The 14,875-nt window shown below is 43.6% G+C and overlaps 1 protein-coding gene across 1 annotated transcript in view; it reads left to right on the top strand.

Annotated features, from left to right (window-relative positions):
* Positions 1–14,875, top strand: part of CMIP (c-Maf inducing protein) — a 61,907-nt gene that overhangs the window by 22,892 nt on the left and 24,140 nt on the right. Inside the window, exons 3-8 of the mRNA XM_017741026.1 lie at positions 4,499–4,660; positions 5,813–5,854; positions 8,496–8,558; positions 9,992–10,072; positions 13,330–13,433; positions 13,997–14,101. Of these exons, the coding sequence (XP_017596515.1) occupies positions 4,499–4,660; positions 5,813–5,854; positions 8,496–8,558; positions 9,992–10,072; positions 13,330–13,433; positions 13,997–14,101 (557 nt within the window). The remainder of the gene's footprint in view (positions 1–4,498; positions 4,661–5,812; positions 5,855–8,495; positions 8,559–9,991; positions 10,073–13,329; positions 13,434–13,996; positions 14,102–14,875) is intronic.

Genomic DNA, 14,875 nt, shown 5'->3' with positions numbered 1-14,875 from the left:
AGGCGCTCGCGCCGCTCCCGTCCCTGCGGGGGCTCCGGCCTCTCCGGTTCCTGCAGGAGCTCCGGCCTCTCCGGTTCCTGCAGGAGCTCCGGCCTCTCCGGTTCCTGCAGGAGCTCCGGCCTCTCCGGTTCCTGCAGGAGCTCCGGCCTCTCCGGTTCCTGCAGGAGCTCCGGCCTCTCCGGTTCCTGCAGGAGCTCCGGCCTCTCCGGTTCCTGCAGGAGCTCCGGCCTCTCCGGTTCCTGCAGGAGCTCCGGCCTCTCCGGTTCCTGCAGGAGCTCCGGCCTCTCCCGTTCCTGCAGGAGCTCCGGCCTCTCCGGTTCCTGCAGGAGCTCCGGCCTCTCCCGTTCCTGCAGGAGCTCCGGCCTCTCCCGTTCCTATAGGAGCTCCGGCCTCTCCCGTTCCTATAGGAGCTCCGGCCTCTCTCATTCCTATAGGAGCTCCAGCCTCTCCGGTTCCTGCAGGGGCTCCAGCATCCTCGCTAAAGAAGCGAGCGATCCTTTGTGAACTGTGCATGGTAAAGGGGAAAGAGAGATAGAATTTAGCAGGCTCTTCAGCATTAGGGATGGCCATTAATTTTCTTTATGTAATGGAGATAGTATTTGCTGATGGGGTGACAGGTTCCTGAGAGTACAGAACGTTCCCTGGCTGGCAGTGGCAAAGCAGGGATGAAATTTTGTCATCAAAAAGGCTAACTTCATTTTTCCCTTTTTGGATCAGGGGTGCTGGCTGCTTTAAGATGTTCCAACATGAAAGGTCTTGCTAGGGCTGAACAAGGCGTATGTTCCATGCTGGCTGATTTTGTGCATTTAGAGTCCATTTTTCTTAGCTGTTGACTACATCAGTATTACCATTCTTGTCCAAGAAAGTGGTGTATGAGCAAGGGCTACAAGATGAAGCCATTATAGGATAGAAAAACATATGAAGATCTTACTTTAAAAAAGCTGAAAGTTTTCTAGGCTCTCTTGAACTTTCTGTTCACAGCAGTGTTCAGAGGCTTTTGAGCACTGATGGTAAAACTTACTGCTTACAGATTTTTGTCACATTTCCTAGCTTAATAAGTCTAGAAAAATAATTTTTCGTATGTGGACTTCAATTCTTTTCTCCTGTTAAAGAGGATTGAGACTTAGGTCTTTGAGTTTCTGCAAGACTTAATTAATTAGAGTGATTTGAGAATGAAGGATGCCCTGCCACTGTCACTTATTCTCCTCATTCTGCTTCTTCTGGGTACTTACTAAATGCAGTGGTTTTGCATTTAAAGTCAGCATGGCAAGATTTTGGAGTGATACTGGCTGTGTGGCTCTGGCTGGTCAGTAACTAGGAGGGTCAAATTCCAAGTTGGCATATCTTATTTTCACTCACATAAATTTTCACAGGAGCTGCTGCTTTTAGTGAAATCCCACTAGAAACTGGAATCCTACCCTGGTATTTTTGTTGTTCAGGCAATTAATGATAAATGCTGTGTGAATTTTTTCAACAACTGAAGGCATCTTTTACACCTGCATCCAGGGGGAGTGAACCCCTGGACTGACATTCCTGTTCTCCATGTGGGTCCTTACCAGGCAGCTTTGTTTTTCAGCTCGTGAGTGATTATTGCTCCCTGCTCCAGAGCCAGTGCAGGTAGAATGGAGCAGATGGCTTGGTGTTGCCTAAGTGCTTGCTGAGACACAGCAAATTGCTTCTGTAACCCACTGATAGGTTTCAGCCTTTAATTGAGGCTTTCAGCAAGGCGCTCAACAGTGAAAAGCATTCTGCTGAGAAAAACAGCATCGTAACCATGGCCAAAGGTTCAGGACGGCAGAGTTCAACCCTCTTGGGGATGGCTCCTCTATTTATTTATTTATTTTCTGCTGCTTTCCCACAATCACTCAAGACTCCCATAATGTCAGACTGCAGCTCGGTCTGTCAGTGTGGTGCAATCCTTTGTGCTGGAAATGTGAAGCACACACTGATAAGTTTGGATTTTGCGCTTGCAGCAGGCTCGGTGTGTCTGCAGAGGTGGCTATTCCCTGGTGCTGCCTTTGAGTCCCTGTCTGCCTGCCCTGAGCAGCAGCTTTGGTGGGTCTCCCCTGCGTGGCAGCAAGTAAAGCTCCTGCTGTCTTCCCTCTTATGTGCGTCAGCATCATCAGAATTCTGACTTTTAGTGGGCATCTCTAAAAGGGAAAGGAAAACTCCCTTGCTCCTCCCTCATCCCAAGCAAGAGTGGATTTCACAGCGAAAGAATGATATTTGTGGTGGAGTTGTCTGAGCAGTGTCCTGTTGGGCAAGAGTTTCCTTCAGCAGCTGCCCCTTAGGCTGAAGGAGCTGCTCTGCAAATGAGTTGTAGCTCACCCAAAAAGGGGCAGCCCAGAGCAGGCAGGGATGCAATAACCCAGTGGTCTAGCTCTCATTTTCCCCCTGTCCCCATGTTTTATCAGCTTCCAATTCTGCTTTGAGTTTGACTTCTTCACAGTACAGGGCCAAGGAATAAGCTTCAGCATTGGAAGTTGTGTCTGTTGAGCCAGCTTGATTTAGTGTCCTCAATTAGTCAGAAAGGAGTTGTTTCCAGTTAAAAAACTGTCTGGTTGTCTTAGATTTAGTGCTGGAGTGGGTCTAACAAAAAGACCCTAAATAAAGGCACTACATGAATAAGAAAAATTAAGTTCTATGATTCAGGTTTCCCAAAGAGTCCAAGAAATCTGTGATGTGGAAGTAGTGCTGGTAGCTTAAAATCACTGTTGGATTCTCTCTCTCCCAAGGAGCTCAGAAGTACAAAGATTATTGTGCAGTTCTGAAATCCCAGCCACATTTGATAATATCTGCAGCATGTTTTTACGTTCCTTTAGTTTTTCAGTGGCTTAAAAGGCACTGAAGGTGTGAACTACACTGCCAATGTGTTTTTTGTACTTGGCATGATTTTAATTAAAAAGATAATTGGATTGCTTTATCAGCCTTTACATGTCAGCCCAGTGCCACTCTCCTCTCCCCTTCTAACAATCCTGACAAACCCAGTACATTTGAAATCTGTATTTTTCTGCATTGTTCTCTTCTCTCGTGTTTTGGGTGGGAGTACAGAGGTGGCTGTTTGCTGTTGAGCAGTAGATCTGCTGCACGATGGGAAGGAAGTGGCTGATAAGCAGAGAGCCAGCCTGGTCAGATGGTTCCTGCTGGGGCTGCCCTGGGCGAGTGCAGGGGGAAATGCCGGGAGCCGCAAAGCTCCAAAACTAAACAAAGCACACAAGCCCTTTGCAAAGTCCTCTGCATTTAGTACACTGCTGTATAGCCCAAAATGTGCAGCTGAACCTGCAAGCTGCACAAAATGGGCAGTTGATGTGATTTTCATGGAAATGCTGCCGAGGAATGTAAGATCTGTTTTTAGTGCAAAACACCGATGTTCTCATGTAAACAGAGAAGTGCCCAGCCGGTGCTGTTAAATAAACCTGAGCATGCATCCAGACTTCTCAACATCCCTTTTTGCAGGGGACCAGGCTCATGCAGAGAGGAGAGGCGAAGGGTGTGTGAACTAAACACAAGGTGGGGTCCTGGCAGTGCTGTCCCTCAGTGCAGAGCTCCTTCCCTGCCTCTGGCACTGCCTCCATGCTCTTGTGGAGCCCCTCCTGGCTCTCTTGTGCCCTTCATGTTGTTCTCAGGAGTGGCATTTGAATACTCATCATCATTTCCTTCAATTTGTAGAGTGCCATCAAGCTAACTCTGGGAATTTGGGTGGGTGGGTTTTCTCTAAAGGTTGCTATTTATAATATAAAGCAGCCTCTGTTCCAGTAGTTTGCGGTCACATGGCTGCTGAGGAGTAAGAGTTGTCTTCTGCTTGTCCAGCTGGGGATGGGGCAGTTGGTGAAATAGCTTGGTCATGGTCAGGGGCATGCAGGGAACTGGGGCAGATGGAGTTAGGCAATCAGGAATGCTGTTCTTGAGAGTGGAAATGCTGTTGTATGGAAGATTTGGAGACTTTACAAGTTGGCTTCTGTTACAACTGGACAGTGACAGCATAACTTTTCAGGGTCCTTTGAGACAGAAAAGAAAACCTCTTGGGCTACGAGATTTTTTTGCTTTGGTGAAATTGATTTAAATGAGTTCTGAATGTGAATTTACATTCAGAATAAAGGATCCATAAGAGTGATGTTTTGATGGCCTCTCTCTCTCCCCCTTGCTTAATGAGTCTCTTAAAAGGACTTAAGCTTTAGAAACAGTTTGATAGCAGGTATCTGTTGTTAGCCTGAGGAAGAAGGTGTTTGTGAGAGGAGATGATGAAAAGAGGGACACTCTGGGGTTAAAAAACTCATTTTAAAATGAAAAGAATCATGGTTTCTCATTGCTTCCACAGAAGAAATTGGCTTAAACATAAAAGGTTTTCTTGTCCATTTAAATGTTGCAAGTACAGCTTTTCAGCCACCAGAAAAGACAAAACTCGAAACACAAAGCAGCCCACTTGGGCAGTAGGAAGCACAGCTCTGTTCAAGGGGTTTATGGTGGTGTCAGTGTGGCCCTTTCACATGTCTTGCAGAAGAAGATTTACAAGTACAAGAAGGTGCTGAGTAACCCCAGCCGCTGGGAGGTGGTGCTGAAGGAGATCCGGACGCTGGTGGACATGGCGCTGACGTCCCCGCTGCAGGACGACTCCATCCACCAGGCACCCCTGGAGATTGTCTCCAAGCTGCTCTCAGAGGTACGGCCTCAGCAGGGCTCCTGTTGCTCTCAGATGAGAGACAAACAGTTAAAAGCTTGGGGGTGGGTTTTATTTTAACTTGACTTGTCAAAATTGTGCCCATGAGTCTGCTCGTGACTTCTGCTGACTTGAGTGGAGTTTGCACTTGCTGGGGAGAAGGAAAGTTTGACCCATGTTACGTAGCTTTCTAGAAACAAAACAAGCTCCATTTATCTTGAGTTTGTTGGTTTGGTTTTTTTGCTTGGTTAGTTTTTGTTTCTTTGGTTTTTTTAATTATCCAAGGTAAATTTATCATGGTCTGACTCAAGTCAGTGGTAAAACTCCCTTTGACTTCTATTCCATTGGCTTTGCTTCCATGACCAATAATTTTTGTACATATATATATACACCAATAAATTAACTGTGTAGCTATTGTATTTTTACTAATTCTGGTAAAGAAAAATATTTTTCTTCAGAGTTATCTATCGTCCTCCTATAACATCTGTTTCAAATATTTAATTTTTCATGGACAGGAAATGTAATGTCAAGCAGGCTTTTCATGTCTTAGTTCTGATATGATAGTGAAGGATTTGATATAAGCAAAAAAATCCACTATTGTTTTTTCTTGCAGTAGTCAAAAACCTTAGCAACTCACAACTCTGTAACCTCTGGATGGATCATGCTGCTGAAAAAGCACAGAGCAAACTCGTCTGCATAGGTGGTAGCATAGGTGACTTCCAGTCCATTTATTGGCTTTTCCTGGTACCATGTTTAAAGGAAGAATTTCGGAAAAACTGGCCGCAAATGGTATCCAACACCACAACAATCCTTTTAATAATTTTTGTAGAAACACACAACTTGTCCTAAGAAAACATTTTAAAGAAATGTATTGCTGGCTTTATTTTTCCAACTGAATGAGACCTTCTCTGGCATCCTGGTGTTTGTGTGCTCAGCTGAGGGAGCAGTGAAGGCTTGCACCATCCCTCATAGCAGGCTCTGTACAGCCTTCTTTAGGAGAATGATTTTAGTGCCATGGTTTTTATTCAGAAAATAAGCAATTGAGTCTTGAGCCTTTCTGCTTGTGTCTAGTGGTAGCTGAGGACTGTGTGTGCTGATGTACCAACTCAAGAGTGCTCTTGGCTCACTCATCTCTTTTCTATTCAACTCTTTCAGAACAACAACTTAACCACTCAAGACCACGAGAGCATTATTGTGGTGAGTATCCTTCTGTCAAAAGCTGAGGACAAATCTATACTGTTTGATAACAGTTCTGTTAGTGCTTGTCTCTGCCCCAGTGAAGTAGGGCAAATGTGAAAGCCTTTCTACCAATGCTGCTGAGCTTAGGCAGGAATCAAAACCATTTGTCTATTTTTTGTGTGGCTTTGTAATTTCTCTTTCCTTGTTTCATAGATGAATTAGCTTTCTCGTCAGCCTGTGTGAGAGAGCACAGCATGTTGAGTGTTAATAGTCTCTCCAAATGGCCTCCTTAGGAAGCTACACAGCAATATCCATATCTATATATGTACTTTAAATAGTCAAACCCCATCATTTCCAGATGTGCCCTATAAAACCCTTAGGCTGAGTAGTTTCCTGAGGGGCAGAATGTCTCCATTGCTGAGGGTATGTGAGCAAGTGATTGCTGTTTTAAGTGTGGATATGTGTATGTGTCACTCCAGTTTAACCCCCTGCTAACTTATTTGTAAAAATATCCTCTTCAACTTTTTGCTTTTTTGTAGGTAACATTTATTTAGACATAGAAAGAAGTGAATCAAATGGCAGCTCTGTTGCTTGTGAAACAAAGTATAAAATCTCAACAGTTTATCAGGGAGGAGGAACTTGGTTCCCCATCACTGTGATTTAATTTCAATCTCTGGCGATTTCCAGATTTTCCCAGTAATCCAATCTAGAGCCTCACCACCACCTGATTGTATCACATCTCTGTGACTCTTTCTGTAAAATGACAAGGTGGCAGGTAGCTGCCAGTAGGTGTTAATTGTGTTGAACTGCTGTTTAAGATACCCTTTTAGCTGGAATCAGCCACTGAGATAAGTTTCTGAGGTAGCGTTTACTTTTCTTGGCTATAGCTTTCATTTAACTCTAGTGCCAAGGGTAGTTCAGGCCCCCAGTTACAACTGGTTGTTTCTGGGGGAAGGATTTTTTAATGAAAGATGTGAGGTGGCCCTGCTGTGAGCTGGGAAGGTGGACCAGGTGGCCTCCAAAGGTCCTTTTAGCCTGTGTTATTCCTCTGTTCTGGGTAATGGCTTCTTCAGTTCAAGTCTTGTCCTCGTGTAGGTTGTGCCCAAGCCATTAAGGAGCTGGCAGGTCCTGGGCATTCAGAGCTCACTGCCATTACCCAGATAACCTGGGCTATTCCTGGAAAGTATTGCTAATACTGTGTATTTATGTAGCATGTGGAAAGTACACAGTACTTGGCTGTGCAGATGGGACCAGCTTTCCTTCTCTGGATGGTGCTGGAGCAAATCAATATCCCAACCAATCCCTTCCTGCTCAGGATGGGGAAGCACGTGGTGCCACGGCTGGGCAACGTGGGACAGCACGTGTCTGCTTTTGACCATGGCACTCGTAAGGAAAACACAGGAAAAGGTCCTTTCAAACTGTCACTCTTCCACACTGACCACAGAAGCAGAGCCATGACCTGCTTGACCGTCTCTGTTGTTGGTTTGGCAGGTCCTATAGCAAACAGTCCCAAAGGTGGGTTTAAGAAAGATCTTGAGCTCAGGTGTTGGGTGGGCAGCGAGGATGTTCTGGTCTCACTGGATGGGGTTGTGTTCTCCAGCAGTCCCCTGTGGCTGGGCCACCACCAGAGGAGGAGTGGACAGTTGCAGAAGGATGGCACATGATAATGAGTAGAAACTTCGTAGTTCTTATGTGTAACCAAACAGAGCTTTGCAGATGTGCTTGGGTTTCATTGTTAAAATTCACACTAATCTTGATCTGTTTGTGTGTGACTGTGAAACACAGCCACTGCAAGCAGACTTGCAGGGCTAGGTAAGGAGATGAGAGTGAGAGCAAAAACCAAAGCAGGCTGCCTTAGGTGCCATCCAGATAAAATATCTGGTGTTCAGTTGCTTAATACAAAATGTCCTGACTGCTGTGTTTAGTGTCTTACATTGAAATGGATACTGGGAATCCCTTTAACTGAAGAGTGGAAAAGCCCAAAGGCTTTTCCAGAATATATTATTGTAGTACCGTTTCCTAATTTACAAAGGAAGTAACAACAGCATAAGTTCATTACCTCCTCAGTGGCAGGTATGAACCTCTAATGTGTTTACCCAGCATAAGCACATTGGTTTGCATAGCAACAAAAGGAATGGTTGATCTCAGCTTTTACAAAGTTAGATGCTTGATTTTGATAAATAGGGTCCTCCCAGGTAAGAACAGTGCTAGGTTGCTTTTGGTGAACTCCTCACAAAAAAAGAGCTTGAACTCCTCCACAAAGGATATGTGTATGTGGTGGTGTTCAGTTTTTTCTTTTAGGGAGATGTTCTAACTGAAACAGTGAGCCAGATTCATCCTTGCTTTATTACATCCCAAAGCAATTGGTCTGCTCCTGTTTCCACTGAAACCATTATAAACATTGACTCCTTTGCCTGTTTTACGTATTTACACTGATGTAGTTAAAAGCAGAGTTTTCTGAGGATTCATAGCAGAGGTGTGCTTGAGCTTACTTGTAAAATAAACACACAGCCCACCTCTAATTTCTTTATTGATGCTTTTGTCCTTTTCTAAAAGTGAGCTTTTATCCCCCCAAGAAAAGTACTTCCCTGCAATATGCTTACTCCAGTTACAGCCTTGTAATTGAATTTTTCTCTTTTTTCTCCCTTTCTTTTTAAAGGCAATTGCTCCTTTGCTGGAAAACAACCACCCTCCTCCTGACCTCTGTGAATTCTTCTGCAAGGTATCAGAACAGCTTTGCTTTCTGAAATCTCCTAGTAGTATATGAATGTAGTTCTTTGAGCGGGAGGTTGGTTTTTTTAAACTCCTTACCTCCTGCCCAGATTGATTTCACTGTTTGGTCAGCAAGCAATGATACTGGAATACTGAACAGCACCATTATGATAAATACAATCATATGCTTAGTATATCAGTCTGTTTTGTCCTGATACTGTGTGAGAGTTAAAATTTTGAGACTTCTACACCTCAATCTGGGTACAAGAGGTGTCCTACTGCATGTTGTGTTTAGCTAATGCAGAAATCACTGGAGCCACTGTGTTCAGATGTGTGTAACTCAGCCCTTATGGTATTTGGTTATTGGGTAATGGCAGTGAGAAGATCATAAGGACTCTCTTCTGGTAAATCCATGCTTGTGCTGCATTTTGTATCCTTTATCCATAAACTTCTGAGTACTTTGGATTGCAGACCTTGTGGATTTAAAAGTCCTACTTTTCCTTGAGGCCTGTTTGTGTTTCAGTCTCAAGTCTGCTTAAATTTGCTTACTGATGACTGGGTATGCATTTGTCAAACATTCTGGATGCTGCTTGTAATTCCCATCCAGAGTTATTCATCAGCTGCTTCTTTCTGCAGAAATTGAGTCAAGTTACAGAAACTCCTCTGACTTGCATTTTTTTAAGCACTCTTAGGTCATCTGTAGCCTCAGACTCGAGGCATTTTTATTCCTGATTTGGAATTTTTTGCCTTTGATCTCTATCAGAGATGGGCACATAATTGTCTGTAAATGTGTGGGATGGGGTGTGTATAGTTGAAGGAAGGGAAACAGGTTATGGACTTCCCAGAACTGAAGTGGACCAGGGTAATGAGAAGGAGAATTTATCTTCAAAATCCACCCTGCCTTGAGTGGGGGGTTGGACCAGATGACTTTCAGAGTTCCTTCCCAATCTAAATTACTCTGACTGATACATTATGATTGCATATTTTATTCTGTGATGGGAGAGTGGGTTGTTGGTACCTTCCAAGCTCCACCACCGGTTTTCAGCCTGGATCCCAAAGAAAAGAGGTTTGTGATATTACACTGCCTGTGAACATCACTTCCTGTCCCCAACTCCTTTCCTTTTAAAACTGTTGGCAGTCTTCAATTGAATTTGACCAAAGGGTTATAAGACCCCAAAATGGTACACTGCAAGTGAGTTTTGGGAGGAAGAGGCACCAGGGAAGGGAATTTGCACAGTTTGTGAGCTCCCATGGGGATCTTCTACTAGATGCCAGCAGATCCATAGGAACGAGCAGTGTTACAAGTGCCTTAATCCCAGGAACGATTAATTTAGCCCTTGGACCTTGTTAATCTTGGGGTAATCCCTGCATGGGGTGTGAAGCCAGGGGAGATCCATGTCCATAATTCCTGCAGCTCACAGCATGACCTGTTGCTTGTTGCAGCACTGCCGAGAGCGCCCGCGGTCCATGGTGGTGATCGAGGTGTTCACCCCAGTGGTACAGAGGATTCTCAAACACAACATGGTGAGTGCTCGTGTCATGGGAGCTCCAGCAGTCTGGAGAAGTTTTACTGCCCTAACTTTTGTAATCAGCAGCTGCTCTGTTCCCTGTAATGTGCTGTGGTATCTAAATCTGCCCCCCAAACTGTGAATGCTAGATGTAATTGTGTGTTACTTCATCAGTGCAGAACTAATAAGCTTTCAGTGGGATCCTCAAAAGCATCTAAGCAAAGCCATGTTTTCAGGGATGTTTCTTTTGGCAGCATTGCCAGTATATGCAGCTCCAGCTCTCTCCCACCTGGCCCATGGCTCGTTGTTTACTCCCTGCATGCCATCCTTGCAGTTAAAACAGTTTAAAATCAAATAAATAACAAAACCAGAATGGAGATGATGTTGATTTTGAGCTGGGGCCCTCAACACATTTTCTGTAAGACACCAGCAGCTCTCTGTATTTCCATTTTTGTTTAGGCTCATGTCCAATGAGTTCTTACCTGGGTTTTCTGAATATCTTTATGCTTTTCTACTGTTACTCTTCCTTCTTGCTGCAGGATTTAGGTACTCTGTCATTTTATGGCTTTTCTTGCCCAGACTTTCTCTCTTCTCATTGCTGATCAGTTCCTTGTCATTGTTTGAAATAAATGCCGTGCTTTGCTCTCCACCCTGTAGACCAAAATCCCTATCCTGCAAACTCCGAAAATATTCTTGTATGATTCATATTCCTTTCCTAAGAGAGGTCTGGGGTATTTACCAGCTCCCCAGCTTTTGTGGCACATTGTTTCCTGCCATGGTTTTTAAGTTACGTGAAGAAGTCTTACTTCACAGTGCAATGGCAAAGAATAACGAGTAAAATAAAATATCTAAGGCAGTTGATTTGGCTGTGATCTCAAGGATGAACCTCTGTAACTTCATAATCAACTTCTTTTCACTAACACATAATTTTAGAGACCATCTGTTGTCATGCTGTGATTAGCATAAACCCAGTAGGAAACAGATAATATTTTTTATTTTTCCAATCTTATTTAACTCCCTGAGTTTACAGAACTAGGTAGAAAGCCCAAGATGGCAGAAAGGTCATATTCCTGGCTCTGTGCCAGCACTCTGCAGACATGTAAACATTTTTGAATATTCTGTAGTGTTCAATGAAATATTCTGTAAATGTTATTCTTGGATTCCAGACTGATTTTTTTAAAGCATCCAGAGCTCTTGAGGGGTCTCAAATAAAATCTAAATGCATAGTGTAATGCTTGTATTTGGTTAGCTTCAGAGAATTGGGTATATTTACCATACTTAACATTTGCAGATTGAAAATCAACATGTCTGTACCGCAGTGTGTAGTCGGAGAATTTATGGTGTCAGGTATTAATTGGAGTGGATTTGGGCACTTTACCACTCTCTGGGGACTTCTGTACTGAATAGTCCTTTAGAGAATGTGTGTGTGTGCACATAATAAGTTACTCTTTAGGGGGACACTAAACTTCATCACCTCAGGAGGCCCTGTGCAGTCCTTGGGGCAGGAGACTGAGCTGGCTCTTCCCACCTTTGCCTCCAGTTTGTTCTGTGGCCTTTGAAAATTCCTGACAACTTTTGTTCCACAGTTTTCTACCTATAAAATGGGGAAACAGTGTCTCATTTATCTATGATCTTGGCATCTCAAAGGAACAAGGATAGGTTTTTGTCTTGCTGATAATGCTGGTTACATGCAGGACTGGAGGCTGTTGTGTGCTGGGTTGTTTGGGGAGTGCTCAGCAACTTCCCAAACCTTTGGGTTTCAGCTGTTTGTAGGCTCAGCCCAAATGTTTGAATATAAGCACCTTTTTTTTTTTTTTTTTGAGCAAACAGTGTAGGTGGGGTGTATTGATCTGTACTTGGAATGTGTCAGGGCATTGTATTCTATTTAGAGAGATATTTTATTTTACAGAGGTTGGCAATGACATCCTCTTTATGATCTTTTGGACTTTGATTCCAACTTCAGTTAGGACACCTAGATGGGTTGAAAGCTTTCGTAAGCAAATTGCAATTGCAAAAACTGTCTTGCAAGGCATGTTAATTAAATTAATCAAATGTTGTATGAAGCACACATGGTCTCCTGCCCTTGGATCAAGTGCATTTGCACCTGCTAGAAGGAGCTGTTAGAAGTTTAATGATTTTAATTGTAATACCAAGTGTGGAATTGCCCACAGTCCCTTTGCTGGGTGAAGTTACGAGGCAGCCATCAGTACCAGCAGAGTGACACTTAGGGCTTGAAGGAGACCTTGTTCAGCCTAAGCTGTTTTCTAGTTCTTGGTCATTATCTCTGGGTGTAAAACTTATCAGATATTCATACAGGTTGTGCTATAGAAGTGCCTGAAACCAAAATGAGTTGACAGAGGGTTTCAGTGCTCTGGGAGTCTATCATCCCTTTTACAGGCCACCATTAGTTCATTACCATTTTTGGCATTTCTTTAAAATTTCAGTTGCCATGTATTTTTTTTCAGGATAACTTCCACAGGCAGCTGCTGGAGGGATAACTGGGAGTGCTTATTTGTCCTCAGTGGACCTTGTTCCCCAATTGGAAATTCAGCTCTGTAGTTCTGCAACACCTGTGTAATAAGGTTACACCTGTGTAAATGTGAGGAAACGTGCTGTGGAATAACACACACCAGACAGCAGAATTTACTCCTTTCACATCTAAAAATAGCAGGTGATGTGAGGAGATGCAGGATTTCAGTTAGCAGGTGCCTCTCTGACTGCAGGATTTAAGGAAAGTGACTCTTGAGCTCACCTGTCAAATTCACATTGTAGCTGGAGTAAAATCCTGGGAGAAAAAACTGATCTCTGGTTTTGTACTTGATTGCTTATTGATTGCATGTCAAAATGATTTCCTCTAAGACCGGAATAGGTATCACACTAAACATGGAAATATAATATTATTTTTTGAGTTTTATTTTTAAAAATCTGCAGTTAGGAGTGGAAGCCAAAGTGCCAAACAAAAAAATGTATTTCAAAATCAAAATATTAAGTGAAAAGTGCAGAACAAATGTAAATATAGGTGAAATGTTTTGGTTTTTAGTTGTTTGTTTCATTAAACAGATCTTTGTTTTCGAAGTGGGTATAAAGAAGAGATTGGAAACCCTGTCATTATTAGTGGGGAGAAGATTACTTCAGTGTGCAGAGGGGCTCTTCTCTTGAACCTGTCAGCATAATAGCAATGTGAATTCAGCTGGGTTTGAGCTGGTTTCTTTTGAAAACCCATGGTTTCGATGTACATTCACCATCTTCACCAAGTCTCTCCTTCTTGGACAGGATTTTGGGAAGTGCCCTCGGTTGAGGCTCTTTACTCAGGAGTACATTCTGTCTTTGAATGAGCTGAATGCTGGAATGGAGGTGGTGAAGAAGTTTATTCACAGGTTAGTTACATTTAATTTTTGGTGTATTTCCAATCCTGTGTCCATGCTTTGCTGTGTTACTTCTCCCAACCCTGCTTTATCTCTTCACTGGCTGTTAAAAGTAGCTGGTGCTTTTTGGTGCTGGCAAACAGCAAATAAGTCGGGTCCATCAGACAGCATTGCTGAAGTCTCTTTTAAAAATGCTAATTTTCAAATAAGGGTGGAGTTTTCTGCCTACTTCCACACTGCCAGCAAATGGACTTTGCTGTGTGCACGTTCTTCTCATACATCTAGACTCAAAGCCTCTGCAGAACGATTCAAATTAACTTTCAACCTCATAGTGCTCACTCGTGTGAGATTTTGGGAGGACTTTAGGGATACCACGTCAATTAAATTGATGATTCGGCTTACCCTTGTTCCTAAATAGGGCCATTGGATTTACAGGGTTAAAATACCTCTCTGTTATGGCCCCTCTGAAGATCCCCCAAGGATGCACGTCCAGGTCTCACACCTTGTTCTGTCTGACTGGTTTTGCCCACAGAAATCTTCCTTGCAATGATATCATCTTGTTTTTTGTTTTTCAGCATGCATGGTCCAACGGGACAATGCCCACATCCCAGGGTCCTGCCAAATCTTGTAGCTGTCTGCTTAGCTGCCATTTATTCCTGTTACGAGGAATTTATCAACAGGTCAGTATGATTTCCCAGCTGACCACGTGTTACTCCCTTCCAAACCCACCGCGCTGCTCAACAAGATCAGTGTGAGATGGGTGTGCTAGAAAACCTGAAAGAAGCTGAACCTTCATTCCCTGGTACTCACCAAGGGAGTGAGCAAAGGCAGGGGTGAGACCTTGAAGAAGGGGTTGTGTGTAAAGCCCTGTGTATCTGCAGCTTTGAACCTGAGCTGCTTTCACAGCGCTGTCTCTGTTATTGTGGAAGATCTGATTCCTCACTTACTGCAAAATAGACGCCGCAGTTCTTGACGCATGAGCCAGTTTCCAGTAGACACCGAGGGTTCCCCTCTGCTGTGTTTCCTGTTTGTTTATGCCTATCTGACTTTCCTCACGGTAGAGCACGGACAGGGGCTGCTCAGTGTCCAACACAAATTCCAGACGCGAGGGCTGCAGACAAATGTCTGGGCATGTACTATAGCCAGATACATACTTGGGCATGGATTCTGTTACAGCTTTGCACAACTTGGACAGGAAAGTTCACCTTTAGTCTAAACTGGCCTGTCAATTAGAATAATGAAAAGCTCAAATCTTTGTAAAGTGGGGGCTGCAGAACAGTCCTATTGGAGCCTTTTAATGTTTTTAATTGATTTCAGTAATCCGATTACACAGGAGAAAGCCATCCAATGAGCTGGGGTGAAATGCAGTGGGAAATTGCAAAAAATTGTGGCTTCTCAGTGTTGCACTCTCTCTCCCGCTCTCTGCTGGTATGTCTGTCTACTGAGATGATTTG

This window comes from Corvus brachyrhynchos, unplaced genomic scaffold (genome assembly GCF_000691975.1).
Source record: "Corvus brachyrhynchos isolate BGI_N302 unplaced genomic scaffold, ASM69197v1 scaffold26, whole genome shotgun sequence".
Classification (NCBI taxonomy): Eukaryota; Metazoa; Chordata; class Aves; order Passeriformes; family Corvidae; genus Corvus; species Corvus brachyrhynchos.
The sequence above is the reverse complement of the archived record's forward strand: the minus strand, read 5'-3'. Positions and strand labels throughout refer to the sequence as shown.